This window comes from Canis lupus, chromosome 28 (assembly GCF_048164855.1).
Source record: "Canis lupus baileyi chromosome 28, mCanLup2.hap1, whole genome shotgun sequence".
Lineage (NCBI taxonomy): Eukaryota > Metazoa > Chordata > Mammalia > Carnivora > Canidae > Canis > Canis lupus.
In genome coordinates, this window is record NC_132865.1 from 22,646,751 (window position 1) to 22,663,540 (window position 16,790).

The 16,790-nt window shown below is 37.9% G+C and overlaps 1 protein-coding gene across 11 annotated transcripts in view; it reads left to right on the plus strand.

Annotated features, from left to right (window-relative positions):
* Positions 1–16,790, plus strand: part of NCOA2 (nuclear receptor coactivator 2) — a 295,906-nt gene that overhangs the window by 245,307 nt on the left and 33,809 nt on the right. For 10 of the 11 annotated variants that reach the window (XM_072804308.1, XM_072804304.1, XM_072804314.1 and 7 more), the window contains 4 exons: positions 1,774–1,921; positions 3,661–4,930; positions 12,088–12,298; positions 14,370–14,576. In XM_072804308.1, the coding sequence (XP_072660409.1) occupies positions 1,774–1,921; positions 3,661–4,930; positions 12,088–12,298; positions 14,370–14,576 (1,836 nt within the window). The remainder of the gene's footprint in view (positions 1–1,773; positions 1,922–3,660; positions 4,931–12,087; positions 12,299–14,369; positions 14,577–16,790) is intronic. The other variant, XM_072804315.1, reaches the window with a different exon arrangement.

A 16,790-nucleotide genomic window follows, 5' to 3' on the forward strand; every position in this document is an offset into this window, starting at 1 on the left:
AAATGTACCAGGCAGCATGGTAGGCTTACGAAGGTGGGACCCACTGAAAGGAAACTACAAAATGTAGAAATACACTACATCCAAATGTGTGAAGTAAATAAGATCGAACGTAATCAATCACATTGAATAAAAATCTACTAAAAGTTTGTGTTTTAATGGAAGAGCTTCCTAAGTGAATTCAGGTGCATGCACAAACATATCTACTTAAGTAGAGATGTTTGATGTAGACCAAAGAGAAAATCTTAAGTGATTACAGATGAAATTCCGAAATTTTAAGCTATTGAAAATAGGAATCCCATTATAAATATTGTATTTATTCTGCCTTACAGGAACCTACTCATTGTGCAGAAAGCAAGATATACATACGTACAGTAATTCATTGCTAGTACTACCACTTCAGAGTAACTTCATGCAACAGTTGATGGCAGAAATACCTAAATTCTGCATGTAACTGAAACTGCAGAGGGGGTTTCATCAGGGAAATTGCTCAAAGTAAAATTTTACCAAGAAAACTCCAGATCCATATTATGTGTCAGTGACTCCCTCTCTCACTAACTCACTTGTGACAATTTTGTGAAATCATGAATATGCTCGGTTTGGCTGTTCTTGGAACTAGCTATTCAACCCACAAAATTTGTGTAGAAGATTATGTGATAAAAACATGGTAGTCGGGCAGCCCCGGTAGCGCAGCGGTTTCGCGCCGCCTTCAGCCCAGGGTGTGATCCTGGGGACCCAGGATCGAGTCCCACATCGGGCTCCCTGCGTGGAGCCTGCTTCTCCCTCTGCCTGTGCCTCTGCCCCTCTCTCTCTCTCTCTCTCTCTCTCTCTCTCTGTCTCTGTCTCTATGAATAAATAAATAAAATATTTAAAAAAAAACATGGTAGTCTTCTTAGAATGGTTTAAGAGGGTAACCAAATTACATGGCTACTTTTTTTCTGAATCAAATGTTCTTTTTTTAAAGAAATATTCTTTTTTGATAGGCAGTATTTGACAGCTTCAAAATATAGTTGTTTTAAAAAGATAAATCTGAAGTTTTAAGAGAAATTACATTAAACCAGTTGGTGTATGTTATATGTTCTTCTGTTGTCTCACAAATGGAAACAACCAGATTCTTTATTCAGAAATTAAACTAATTCCCCTTTTATTGTTTCAGTTGCCTATTTAGCCTTTTTGTCCTCTGAAAAGATTTTTCTGTTTATCTTTTACTTCCTGTTGTCCTATCCACAGAAATAATACTTCTTACATACTGAGAAATAGAATGGGGATAGTATTATGAGATGATGAGGAGTAATAACTTCAAGATGAATATTCAGAGAACATATTTAATATCCTGAATTTTACTATAATATTTTTGTTAGTTTAAAAGAAACTTAAAGGCAAATTGTACACTTTAAAGGTATCATGTTTATACATTATATTGTTTTCTGATATTTTGAACAAATCATTGAAAACTAGTTTTGAGTCCATAAATGGTTTACACTCTTTTGCCTTAGTACTAAAGATTTTAAAAAGAACATAGTTTGAGGGTCCAAGCCTTATTTTAAAAACAAAACAGTACATTGAACTTATTAGCTTTTTGAGTAAAAAATAAATGTGCTTTTAAAATGTTAAAATGTTTCAGTATCATGAAATAGTACTTAGACTCTTGTTAACATGCCCATGAGAAAATATGGGCATAAACTTAATGAAGTTTATTACTATGTCTTATCCCACCCCCACTCTTTGATCTTTTTTTTTTCTAAACATGCATTCTGTTTCCTTGCTTGCCTACAGTGCTGAGACAAGGATTGGCGTTCAGTCAAATCTATCGTTTTTCCTTGTCCGATGGCACTCTTGTTGCTGCACAAACGAAGAGCAAACTCATCCGTTCTCAGACTACTAATGAACCTCAGCTTGTAATATCGTTACATATGCTTCACAGGTAATCCTAGTTATAAGAAATCACTTTTCCTTCCCCAAGTCAAGAGGAAATGGTACAAAAGCAACAGATCACCCTAGAGCTTTCCAACCTTGTTAGACATTTCTGCTCATCAGCCCCAGGCACGTAAAATATAAAATTAAGTTGCTATTAACTTTTGGCTAAAAGACAATTTATGATACTAGCAAAGTAGGGCTATACTTCGGATTTTTGTCTTAATGCTAGTGAATTTTAAACCCAGCTGGAAGAACACAGGCTAGCACTCACTTGGCTCAGACATGACCACCTATATCAGAGAAGGGAAAATTGATCAGTTCCCAGGGAGACATGTGTGATTCAGAACTATTGAAGCCACTAGCATGATTTCTGCTTCTGTGTGCTGAAATCTAAAACTTTCAAATATATATACTTAGAGGGAATATTTTAGATTTTTTTTCCTCGGGTTTAAATTAACTTCTTGACATAAGCCTTTAAATTGAAAGGTAATAAAGATTTCCATAAAAAATGAAAGTACAGAAAATTAAATGTTGACTTTAAATGTCATAAACTATATTGTTTTAGAGCACAAATTTAGGAAAATGATTACGTTTCAAGTTATATATAAGTATTTATGTATGTGCTATATAAAACTTTATGAGGTACTATCAGAAGATACATAAAGTTGCACTGGTTAAAGAGTCCCCTTTTATTACATTTCTTGATTATGTACTTTCTTATTTAGGGATTAAAAAAAAAAATCAGGCAGCCCTGTTTGCCAAACTGTTAATAAATCTGACCTCAAACCGAAACAATTTGAAAGTGATTACAGATGTGCCAAATTTCACCGCACCCCCCACCCCCCCACCCCCCCACCCCCCCCCCCCCCCCCCCCCCCCCCCCCGCCCAAGTGAAAGCTGATGTTTGACAATTTGTGAAACCTGTTTTGTTTGGATTTGTGAACACATGTGGTAACTCACAAATGACTGCCAAGGCTGTAAATTAAAGCTTATAGGGTTTGGGAAATCACCTAGCCCAGAAAACCTGCTTTTAGTCACTAGAAAGGAGTGGATTGGAGTTGTCTAGGCGTTGGAGAATAAGATCACAGACCAAGATCACTCTGTAGTTCTGTTTCTTGTTGTCTGTTTTGGAGGCTCTTGCTTTGACTTGCAAGGGGATCTGTTAGACAAGGTGATCTAATTCTAAATACTTTTGGTAACTTTATCAGCTCTAGAACTTGTAGCCTTTCTAATGGTTAGAGGTGAGTTTCCCCCTCTCCCCCCGTATTGAGCCAAGTAGTATACCTCAGAGCTCTCTGGCCTTACAGACGTGTCTATTGTTAGGAATTGTAATCTGGCAAATAATTGAAGACCGCTCTACTTGTTTGGGTCATTCCTTTAAGAGGTAGTACAAGTTCTCAGTTATTCCTGATAATATGTCATGTAATGAGAAAGGGGGATAGTATGTAATTGGAACCTCTCTAATGTCTTGTCTAGTTACTACAGTGTCAGTACAGTAGTAGTTGAATTTAAAGATACCCCCTCTGTAAAACCGCAGACATCTTAATGAGTTGACTGAAAAACATCACTCTTGATCCAAAATTATGCATGTTCGGTCTTGTCCATAATTGCAGATTGTTTCATCAGAGTATTATCTGTCCTTTAAAAATAGTCTGTTCTTTTAAAGAAAAGAGGCCATCTCATTTTTTGAATTAATAACAACTTGCTAAATGTTTTTCCTTCTATATTTCTTTCCTCGTTATACAGAGAGCAGAACGTGTGTGTAATGAATCCGGATCTGACTGGACAAGCGATGGGGAAGCCATTGAACCCAATTAGCTCTAGCAGCCCTGCCCATCAGGCCATGTGCAGTGGGAACCCAGGTCAGGACATGACCCTCAGTAGCAATATAAATTTTCCCATCAATGGCCCAAAGGAACAAATGGGCATGCCCATGGGCAGGTTTGGTGGTTCTGGGGGAATGAACCATGTGTCGAGCATGCAAGCAACCACTCCTCAGGGTAGTAACTATGCACTCAAAATGAACAGTCCCTCACAGAGCAGCCCTGGCATGAATCCAGGACAGCCCAACTCCATGCTTTCGCCACGGCATCGCATGAGCCCCGGAGTGGCTGGAAGCCCTCGGATCCCGCCCAGTCAGTTTTCCCCTGCAGGAAGCTTGCATTCCCCTGTGGGCGTTTGCAGCAGCACAGGAAATAGCCATAGCTACACCAACAGTTCCCTCAACGCACTTCAGGCCCTCAGTGAGGGGCATGGGGTCTCCCTGGGGTCGTCGTTGGCTTCACCAGACCTAAAAATGGGCAACTTGCAAAACTCCCCCGTTAATATGAATCCTCCCCCACTCAGCAAGATGGGAAGCTTAGACTCCAAAGACTGTTTTGGACTTTATGGGGAGCCATCTGAAGGTACAACCGGTCCAGCAGAGAGCAGCTGCCATCCTGGAGAGCAGAAGGAAACAAATGATTCCAACATGCCCCCGGCTGTGAGCAGTGAGAGAGCTGATGGACAGAACCGACTGCATGACAGCAAAGGACAGACCAAACTCCTCCAGCTGTTGACCACCAAATCTGACCAGATGGAGCCTTCGCCCCTGTCCAGCTCTCTGTCGGACGCCAACAAGGACTCCACAGCTGGCTTGCCCGGCTCTGGGTCCACGCACGGGACCTCGCTCAAGGAGAAGCATAAGATTTTGCACAGACTCTTGCAGGACAGCAGTTCCCCTGTGGACTTGGCTAAGTTAACGGCAGAAGCCACAGGCAAGGAGCTGAGCCAGGAGGCGAGCAGCACAGCTCCCGGCTCAGAAGTGACAATTAAACAAGAGCCAGTGAGCCCCAAGAAGAAAGAGAATGCACTACTCCGCTACCTACTGGATAAAGATGATACTAAAGATATTGGTTTACCGGAAATAACCCCCAAACTTGAGCGACTGGACAGTAAGACAGACCCTGCCAGTAACACAAAATTAATAGCTATGAAAACTGAGAAGGAGGAGATGAGCTTTGAGCCTAGTGACCAGGTACGTTTTGTTACATGTCCTCTCAAGTATACGAATCTATATCCATCAAGGATTTTCATGGGGGCATTTTGAGGCCTTGGGTGTTGTTCTTACTGGGAAACACCTAATTCTCACTGAAGCTATCTGTTCCAAACACTCCTGTCTAGCAACAAGTGACATTGTCATAAACCCAGGGTAGGCTGACCTTTCTTATTTTTTATTTTTTTTTTTGTACAGGACCAAGTGATAAGTATCTTAGGCTTTACAGACCATACAGTCTGTGCCACAGCTATTTGGCTCTGCTGCTATAGTGCAAAACCAACCATAGACCCTATACAAACAGATGAGAGTGCTGTGTTCGATAAAACTTTACCTACAGAAACTGATATTTTGATTTTATACAGTTTTCATGTGTTACAAAATACTCTTCTTTTGATTCTTTTTTCAATTATTAAAAAATGTAAATCCATTCTTAGCTCAGAGGCCATAGAAAAACAGGTGGTGGGCAGGATTTAGCCCACAGGCCAGCTGTATAGTTTGCTGACCCTGTTAATAGAAGATGCCTAAATTGGAGATAATCACATCCTTGAAACTGGCTTTGTCAGGACAGACTTAATTAAATTATTTCCCATTTACCTTTCTCTCTTTTTAAGATCAGAGTTTGGTTTCCAAACTAATGAAGATCATCGTACCTCTCTTTATTGTCAACTGATACTTCTGGTTAATGTTAAATTATTTTATTTTTTGAAAGAGTTACTTTTGACATAATAGTTTGGCATAAGATGTCTCGTGGGGACTCGGTGACAGGCTGGATTAATGATCCAAGACTTCACCCTGCATTATCAACTCTCTAATCCCTGGGAATAGCCCTGTACTTTAAATCTTTTAAGTCATGATTGGTTAACAAATGAAGAAGCTACATAGGCCTTTCTACTTAAAATGGTTTAATAATTTGTCTTGAAATTTGTTCTGCAAGTGGGTAGTTTATGTGTCACTGTCTTGGGGGACTAGGTGTGGATGGGGAGAGAAGAAAACAGTACTCTCTTACTATAATCTTGAACTCTGCTGAGTCAGCAGAGGCTGGCCCAGGGGCAGGTCTAGGATTGAAAACTGGAATCAGGAGAGCTGAGGCTGTATATGCCCTTATAGCTGGGCTCCATCCACAGCTCTAAGCACTTAGCTTCCTTTATTTCACTTTGATGTCTTGGCAGCTGCTACGTTCCTTAAGACAGATAGGATTTTTTAAAACTTTTGTGCCCTTCGCAAGGGAAGCATCCTAATTATATAATCATCTTTGATAATTAATCCTGGAACTTAAATGTTAGTGCAGGGTTCGATAATACAGCTATTCTGTAATGCTGTAAAATCAGTAAATGGGGAAAACTCAAGAGTTTCAACAGAAAGTTAATAGCAATATGTTGGATTAAGTGTAGTCTGAAACCGGATTGACAACTGTAAATGTTTTAATCTTTTGAGGTTTTACTAGATTAGAATATGCAGAGCTAGTGGCAGTTCAGAGTGGCAGGCACAGATACTGTCACTCAGGTCTCCCTAACACATGTTAGAGGGCAAGATGGTGACTCATGTGAGCCACCTTAGCTAAGTGGCTGGCCCCTCCCTCCATACACAGAATTTATTTCTATCCTAGGCCTGAGGCCCTAGGAACTTAGAGGGCCAGGAAAGGGGTACATTGTTGGCATTTCTATATTTAATGTCTGATTACGCTAACTTCAGACAAGAAATTGACCCAAAACAAAGAATTTTTTTTAAAGTCCTTGAGTCACTTGCTGTTTCTAATTGTTGTTTAGCAGAAACATTTTTCTAATCAAAATCTTCTCACCTAGAGAACATAATCAGCACAAATCTGTTATTTTGGGTAGACCAAAAAGTAATGTGTATACACACACACACTATTTTTTTTCTTAATGAAACCAGTCCCTGGTCTCATCCTCCGTTCACTCCCATTTAAAAATAAAACTCCACCAAAAAACACTGCTTCAGAGCAAATTTAACATTGAAAACATTGCAACTTGAAAAGAAAAGTTACCACAGGAAGTATGCATTACCTAAATTTAGATCAAAGTTAGAATGACTTACTTGAAGGAAAAAACAGTGATTCTTTTCCCTCCTGCTCTCCCTTCACTATTCCCAAAACAGATTAATTGTATCTCCTTTGAACTGCTGTACCAGTTTGTTAAAGTTTTTCTTTCATTTCAAGGGAATACAAGTTTTTTATTTAATAAGATAAATGGTTAGCGGCCTGAATTACACACTTAACTGTCTTGTTATTTTGACTCAGAAAAGAGCCATTAACCAAGCGTGTGTTTAGCCTACCTATAACTTATTAAGGACAGGAAGTACTTCGATGGCGCTATTATACCTAAAATAGCGTTCCTTACTGGGTAGAGTATTTAAACAACATTTGTTTCTATGGCTTTTCGTCACCAACAGGAAGCAATGTCAGAAAAATTTCCAATATGTTTACCGACTTTTAAGTCACATACTTATTTGCCCAGTGGAGTATGTTGATAGTCTTAAATTCTTTCTGATGCTACCAGGCCACTTATAATGAGGGTTTAGAACAAGTCTACAAGGAACGTCTTGTAGACGTTTCTCCACTAGAAAGGAAAGCCATATTTTAAACTGGTAATGTCCTGAAAATTTCCCTCCAAATGTGGTAGAATTGTATTACCATCTTTTAACAATTTTACCATTTTAAAAATAATTCTATGTTAGGCAAATGTGGTAAAATTATACTTTTTATTTAAATTTTTGAAAAGATGTTTTATAACTTATTAAAATACTTATGTTATTAAAATGCATGTACTCTTTATATTTCCTTCAGAGGGCCAGTTGATTTGACACATGAAAAATTCATAAAACCAGAAAAATGAAAAATTAAAGAAATCAAGTCCAATTTTCATTTTGTAGAACTTTTATAAAAATCTTTCTGACTCATTTTCTGCCTGAAATAGTTTAAACTAACTATTCAAATTGATGTGGCTAATTTGAGCATTCGAATAGATGCCTAAGCAAAACTTTGAAGAATCTTGGCAAAGCATTTTAAAGGAAGGCATTAATTTTTTTGACTTGTGAAGAAATGCCTAACAAAGTAGACACGGACTAGAACTTTTTTTTTGGGGGGGGGGGGCAGGGAGGGGCATATTTGATCAGAAACTTAATGTGATCAAATCCATCCCTTCCAGAACTACAAAAGAGAATGCCGTAGTTGTCAGATTTTATTGCCAAACAGCCAAAGGGGTTATAGTAGACATTCTGAATTTTATCTCCTTGATGAAGAACATTTAAAGTACACTTAAGACACTTAGATGAATGTTAAATGCATACTCCAAAAATTAACAAGAAATAAACACATGCAAAACAATATTATCTCTAATGGGGAAAGTTACATAAGGTATTCTTCTGGTGGTAAGCTGCATGAATTCAAATAGTGTCCATAGTTATGGGGATCCAAAGAACCAATTTCTTTTGAATATACACCAAGAAGTTCCTGCATGGCTTCCTTAAGACAAAGAAGCATTTAGTTACTTGTCAGAACTAGACTGACCCACAGTTGAATTTGATCGGCTCTTAAAATGGCAGAGATTAAATCAGTTTTAATACATTTTTTTAATAACATGCTTTTTAAAAAGAAAAATTGAGCAGCCTGGGTGGCTCAGTGGTTTAGCGCCACCTTCAGCCCAGGGCGTGATCCTGGAGACCTGGGATCAAGTCCCACATTGGGCTCCCTGCATGGAGCCTGGTTCTCCTCTGCCTGTGCCTCTCCTTGTGTCTCTCATGAATAAATAAATAAAATCTTAAATAATAAAATAAATAAAAACCAAGGAAAATATTGGATTTAAAGTTTTCTAATTATTTGAAATTTAAAGGCCAATAAATTGACTTAAGCCATCCAAATATGGTTTAATAAATATGGTTTGGTTTTTTGTTTTGTTTTTTAGATTTCATTTATTTGAGAGAGAGAGAGAGCACAGTGGGGGGAGGAGCAGAGAGGAGAGGACAAGCAGACTCGGCTTGATCCTAGTACCCTGAGATCATGACCTGAGCTGAAGGTAGATGCTTAACCTCCTGAGCCACCCAGGCGCCTCGAATATCCAAATATATTTTAACATCTTATATGTATAATGCTAGACTTATTCTCAATTTGTAGATTACAAAGGAAGAATCATGAATTTTGTCATTAGAACTCTTTGAAACTAATTATTTTTGTTTGACATTTTTTAAAGGATAATTTTATTTGCATGGAAAGAGCGTAAAAAGGAAAGGTAGGAGTTGGTACAGGCTGTTGTTAATCTACATTGTAAAAAATTTCTTTTACACGTATCTGGGATTAGGGGCAAATACAAGAGCATTCATTGAGGATAATATATATTTATTATTGTTTATATGAACCTATTTATTTTGATGTTTCTCATCCACGGCAGTCTGCAAAACTTTCTCAAGAAGCAACTTATTACTTACTTACTCTCTACTTCCTCCCTTTGCACCCCCAATTCCTCCCCCCACACATATAATGAGCTTCAAGGGCCACTTTTTAAAATACTCTACATAAGGCAGCATAGTAGGTAAGCTTGGTTTTATAGGACAGAAGTAAACATCAGTTTATTAGACTCTCTTTCTTATCTCTATAGGTATTTGAATGACACAAATTACAAGGATAGCACGCATTTTTATGAAATATTTTTCTGCGAAAGTAACGGAAATTACAAGAATTTCTATGAGAAATTTAGTTGATCCCGGGAATTTTTCTTAAATCACAAGTTAACATGGTTGACTGAGTGTCCATTACTATGTTCCAGGCTCTATCCTTGGAGGACAATAAATGTTCATAGTGATGTTTATACCCTTTGTGTTTAGCAAAACATGATAAAGATAGATTTACAATGGAGTCACTTTACATGTACATTTAACTTACACAATATCATCTATCCACATTCAGAAGAAAGGAATAGGTGACTATGAAGTGGTTAAGTAGTGTGAGCCTATCATTTTACCCAATAAATATGTACCCTAACAGAGTGATCGTGAGATGAGCGACAGGAGTTTACTGGGTGTTGGTACTCCTGTGGCTCTAAGAGTGTGAAAATGTAGCCACATGTTTTTTAAACGCACAGCTCCTACATACACGACATCATTTAGGACTCAGATAAGAAAGAGTGGTGTGCTTCCACGCTAGAGGAGAACCTGACTGTGTTGCCCTTGGAGGGGACAGAGATGTGCATTGAGATGTCTGCTGAGGGAGTTTTGGGGTTTTGTTTGTTTGTTTTAAAGATTTTATTTATTCATGAGAGACACAGGCAGAGACCTAGACAGAGGGATAAGCAGTCCTAGACATTGGGGAGCCCAGTGCAGGACTGGATCCCAAGACCCCCGGGATCATGACCTGAGCCAAAGGCAGACGCTCAGCCACTGAGCCACCCAGATGCCCTTCTCTAAGGAGTTTTAAGGATCATTTTATCTGTCTGTCTAGACTTTGGGATGTTAACGTTGGAACCCAACCCTTACCTAAGATGTATCTTTCCCATATTCGATGCCTCCATCTTTTGTTAGAAATGTGTTAACTAAACTAGAAAATGGTCCTGTAATTGTCCCAACAGCACACTGGGAATCTTCTAGAAAGTGGATCTCCAGGTTATTACGAAGCTAGTTGACTCTGAACAAGGAATCAAATAAAATGTCACTTCAATTTATCTTTCCTAACTTGAGAAATATGTCCACTAAGACTTCCCATACAGATATTACATGTGCCATAAATTGCAAAATCTTTAGCAAATCCAACATCTGCATGGGGAATAGGAGTTATAGAATAAAACCATGAGCCCTTTTGCTTCAAGTGTACCTCTTGTCAGATATAAACAATTTCATTTGAATTCCCTCTGTTGACAAAATGCCTAGTCATGGCCAAGCAAGGATTCAAAGTCCATCCAGTGATTTTGAGGAAATTACCTAACTTCTGTGTTTCCACCCACACATCCTAGAAATCATTCTTACCACTTTCTTCATTAGAAACTACTAACAGGGGATCCCTGGGTGGCGCAGCGGTTGGCGCCTGCCTTTGGCCCAGGGCGCGATCCCGGAGACCCGGGATCGAATCCCACGTCAGGCTCCCGGTGCATGGAGCCTGCTTCTCCCTCTGCCTGTGTCTCTGCCTCTTTCTCTCTCTGTGACTATCATAAATAAATAAAAATTAAAAAAAAAAAAAAGAAACTACTAACATTTAATTTATCCATTTTCTTGTCTTGTGGGCACTGCATGATTTTAAATACTTGGCACATGGATAAGTTCTACGTAAAGAATATAAAATAGGTTGAGCTTTCTGGAAGAAAAGTAGTAAGTATGAGATAGTGATGGTATTTATTTTTCTTATTTTGATGTTGGTAATTGAAATGAACTTACTTCAGTAAAAAGAAGAGCCCTGAGAAACATCATTCTGCCTTCTGTGAAGCCAGGTTAATAGAATCTATGCATGGGGACACCCATGTTTTTATCCTGCTTCCCTACATTTTGTCACCTAAGCTGGTGAGTGACTAAGAAGGCCAGTGTCATTTGAAACTGAAAGTACAAGCAGGAAAAAAAACACCAGTCAAATTGAGAAGGCAATGCTTAACTATTCATGATTACTTTGAGCTTATTTTGTTTTTTACCCCATACTCTTACAAAGAGAAGTCCTAGAAGGAAATAACCATTTACAAAATACTGATGTAGTGTAAACTTGAATCATATTTTTTTTTACCAGTTTTTTGTCATTATTTCTTAGAGAGTGTTAGCCACAAAACCTAGACCTGGACTATAAGTCTTAATACACTCAGTTAATTAGAAATACACATACTCATGATTGATTGAATTATTAGCATACAATAAAGAGGAATTTATACGTTGCCAATGAATCACAATGCTGGGAGGGAGCTTTCTAATTCATCACCACTCTTTTCTAGATGAGGAAATTGGGGCCTAAAAGGTTAAGTTATTTGGCCTTTGTCAATTTAATTTTTAAAAATGATCAATTCACTTGTTAGATGAGAGGTGTGCATGAGTGTCTGCATCTTTTGTTTGGCTGTGGTGGTGCCTTATGCCAGTGAGGTCTGTAATTGTAGCTGGGGCTGTGGTGCCCACACTCAGGGCAGGACTGGATCAACTCTTCTGTTTGTTCACTGCAGCCTGGCAGTGAGCTGGACAACCTGGAGGAGATTTTGGATGATTTGCAGAATAGTCAATTACCACAGCTTTTCCCAGACACGCGGCCAGGCGCCCCTGCTGGATCAGTTGACAAGCAAGCCATCATCAATGACCTCATGCAACTCACAGCCGAAAACAGTCCTGTTACACCTGTTGGAGCCCAGAAAACAGCGCTGCGAATTTCACAGAGCAGTGAGTATGAGATATTGATGGTTATGCCAAGAAATTCCCATATAATCCCCATTAGAAACAGTGATTATTAAAATCTGATACAAACAGCTTAGTCACTTCAAGGTTTTTGTGGTCAGATAGCACCATCTACTGTCCTGGTTCTTCAAAACACCACTCAAAATGGACTCTGGTGAACATGGCCTTCCAGCATGCTCTTGTGGTTAATTTAATCAACACGGAGTGAGCCTGACCTACATAGATAAAGTTCTTTGGATGATTGTCATGTCTCCCTTTATTTTAGCTGCTGCCTTCAGAAATGGAGTTTAAAATAGACTTTATGTGCCTTAATATATAAGTGGATACTTTAAACGTAGAAAATTAGAAAGTTAGGCTGACTTTTTAGGAATAAAATGCTATTAAAAATTCTTAATATTTAACCACAATATGTGAACAGGCTACACACATTAAAAATATCCTATCTCTTAGGAATAATTCTAAAAATACCAGTTCAAATGGAACTTTATCATAAATGTTTTTAAGTGCACTTTAATAAAAAGCTTGAAGACCTTAGACTATTTTAGAAAAATACATTTTTTTCTATCACTTATTCTTTTTATTTTAGATTTCTAAAGTTTAAAGTAAATTTTTTCTTCACCATAATCACTTAGTTTACAAATTTGATATATGTAAAGTCCAACAGTTTTGAATGGAAGAAATTATATTTCCTGTGCAAAGAGATGTGATTTACAGAAAGATAAATGATGTCCTTAGTGTTCGCTTGGTGAACAGAATGACTTTTCCCTTGTCAGGTACTGTCTGATTCAGTGCTCAGCATTTGTTCTCAAACCAGAAATGGCAACCACCAACCAAATCACAAAATATCTTTAATTACTAGATCTTTCCTCAAGTGATTCTTGATTATTCTGGAATGGATAAAACAAAATAGTTTGTTGTCATCTCTCAAACCTCCATGTTTCTTGAGGAATGGAAGGTACTTATGGACCTCGGGAGATCACAAAGTCAAAGAACTGGGGAGTAAGAAGCACACTACTGGGTTTATGTTTACGAACCAGAGGCATTAATGATGGGCAGCATGGGAACTCATGCTTTCTCCTCTGTCCCTCCTGATGTAATCAGATTGTTGAGTGCTAAACCGAGAGCTAAACCTGAGGGAATCCAATTCAGCATGTACATAATTTCCATTCTGAGCCCTAATTCTTCTAAATGTTTTATTTCTGTTATTAATTGATAAGAACTTATTTATTTTGAATGTACTGTTTCATACTATGTTTATGTAATCCAGTGAAGAAATAATTGGTATTATTTAATAAAGTAGCTCTATAAATTGTCATTAATAATATCTGATACTTTTAAAATGTAATGATGTTCTTATCAAATTATTGGTTGTCTATATGATAGTATAGGGCACACTACCCAGTGGATTCTTGTCAGTCATCCATAAGAATCCTTTCAAATCTAAATGTGTCCAGAATTTAAAGAAGCTGTTTTTAGAAGATTGAATAGGGCCCTAAAGCTTTAATACTGACTTCAGGGGGCAGAGTTCACACTTAAAAGATAATAACTTCCAAGGCGAGTAGATACTTTTAACCTAATTCTACTCCCAGGAAAGGCCAGTTAAGAAATAATAGGTACAAACCACGTCTGGGTTTGGGGCTGTGTGCAGGAGACGTTTATAACTTCATAGCTGTGACAAAGCAGTATTCCTGAACTCTAATACAGTGACACATATGGACAAGACCATACGAGTGTTTGACTCAGCAAATACAATTAAATGTTAAAAAATTAGCATTGGGGCGGGAAATATATGGTAAATAATAGACATGAGTTATTTTTCTTTCTTTTTGCAAAATTTGTTAAAAGTCGAGTAAGAGACTTGATTAAATTACGAGTCCACATTTAGGTGCTGCCTGTGGTTTTTTGTCTGTGAGTTTGTCTTTTATTTAGGCAGTTGGTCCCTGATGTGCATATCTTTGATACTTTACAGACAGCATTTTCCCTGAACACTACTTCTGTTGCTATTCTTTTTCATTATCCTATATTAACCTTCAATTTTCATTTGTTTTCTCCTTAGCTTTTAATAACCCACGACCAGGGCAACTGGGCAGGTTATTGCCAAACCAGAATTTACCACTTGACATCACATTGCAAAGCCCAACTGGTGCTGGACCTTTCCCACCAATCAGAAACAATAGTCCCTACTCAGTGATACCTCAGCCAGGAATGATGGGTAATCAAGGGATGATAGGAAACCAAGGAAATTTAGGGAACAGTAGCACAGGTAAGGGCTCAAATGCACTGTTACTTTATTGGTGGGTTATTTAACTTAACGATGTATTCATCCACATCCAACTAGTAGAATTTTCAAAATGAATTGTTTTATGTTAGAAATGAATACTAGCACGTAAGAAAATTCTACAAATTTTTACTGTGAGAGTGGCATGCGAAGCATCGAAAAGCATTCCAGTAAGCCGACCATTTTATCTGTGACCATTACTTTTACAGGGTCTCTAATCATTAATCCTACAGCATAGTCTTATTTCTTCTATTCCAGTTTACCACTCCACATGTTATAGTGTTATGTGTGAAATAATTTGGTGGTTGCTAGTATCTCATGTAATCTGTTGATAATCCCAAAACTTCCTATTAATCAAGGATTTGTTTTTGGAGAATTTGAGAATGAAAGTTTATAATACAGCTAACTTTTCATACTTATAAATGATACAGTTCTTTGGAAAAACAGTAATTTAAAATTAAGAACTTTAAATGGTAATATGCTTGGCTAAAGAGTACCTGGTCCAGGGCTCCCTTTTTGAAGAAGGATGACTTTGCCTGTAATCTGGTTTGGACCTTGACCTGCTGTAACTTGAGGTGTCTGCCAAGTTACCTAAGCTCATTTGCTGAGTGGTAATCAGTGTCATAGCAGCTACCGTATTCCCAAACTTCCATCTAATTAAGGCTAGAAACCATCTTTTTTTTTTTTTTTTTTTTTTTTAATTTTTATTTATTTATGATAGTCACAGAGAGAGAGAGAGAGAGGCAGAGACACAGGCAGAGGGAGAAGCAGGCTCCATGCACCGGGAGCCTGACGTGGGATTCGATCCCAGGTCTCCAGGATCGCGCCCTGGGCCAAAGGCAGGCGCTAAACCACTGCGCCACCCAGGGATCCCAGGCTAGAAACCATCTTAACAGCAATGATCGCTATTACCACCATGTCCTGTACACTATAGTATCTATCACAGATCTACTAGCAAGATGCTGAGTTTCCTAATAAAGAACTGCTCACAATTTACAGCATTCTTCCTTTGTCAAAATGAAGTACTCAGGACAAAAGCATTGAAAGAAATAGATATTATAAAAATATGAATTTTATATTTTAAAATAAAGTATTGATTTATATAAGCAAAATACCGCTTTACGCAACATCCTATAACAGAAAAGGAGCCAATGACTTAATTAAAGGTTCCTCCTTATTAGCAGAACACAAAGAAGACCTGAGTTCTTATAAGGAGGAATTTAGGAATACACCTGTTTTGAAATCTGGACAGCCTAGAGATAACTGGTGTCCAGACTCTGAAGATCATACAATGCCTGTGCTTTGTTTCAAAGAAGAAAAAGAAAAAGCCTGAAAGATTTGTAGACCCCAGTTACTATAATTGCATGGATATTGTTGAATTACAGGTCATTTTTCCTTCTGCTTTCTAGACTTGCTATAATCTTGTTATATTATTTAGAGGCTAGATTTTTTGAAAAATACAATGCCTTTTCTCCCATAATACATTTGTGTAGTTCAAATTTAATCTTCAGATGTTTTTTTAAAACATGTATTATTCTCTGGGGCACCTGGGTGGCCCAGTTGGTTAAGCATCTGCCTTTGGCTCATGTCATGATCTCAGGGTCCTGGAATTGAGCCCCTCTCCCTGCTTGTGCTCTGTCTCTCTCAAATAAGTAAATAAAATCTTTAAATAAAATTTTAAAATTATATATTACTATAATACTCTAACTTTTTCAGTGAACTTAATTACCTTTTATTCTTAATAATCCTAATGTAGCACATTCTCATTTCACCAATGAAAATCCACCCACAATACATGTACTCTCCATTTCTTAAATATACTCTATTTTTAGTTATCATAATTAAAAGTAAATGAAAGCAAGCCATCTATTTGAAAGCAGCACTTCTGTTTTTTCTTTTAAGATTTTATTTATTTGAGAGAGAGAACGCACAAGTGGTGGAAGATGAGAGGCAGAGGGAGAAGCAGACTCCTTACTGAGCAGGGAGCCCAACTGCAGGGCTCAATCCCAGGACCTGGGATGATCCCATGATCCTGGGATCATGATCCTGAGCCACCCAGGTGCCCCATAATGAAAGTAGAACTTTTATATATCCATCACTAAACATTTCAAAATGAGAGGTTCTTACTTGGGAGTTTTTCCCCTTTAGAATATCAAGTCTTAGCAAATATTTAGCCACTGTCAGCATTCCCAGGGGCTA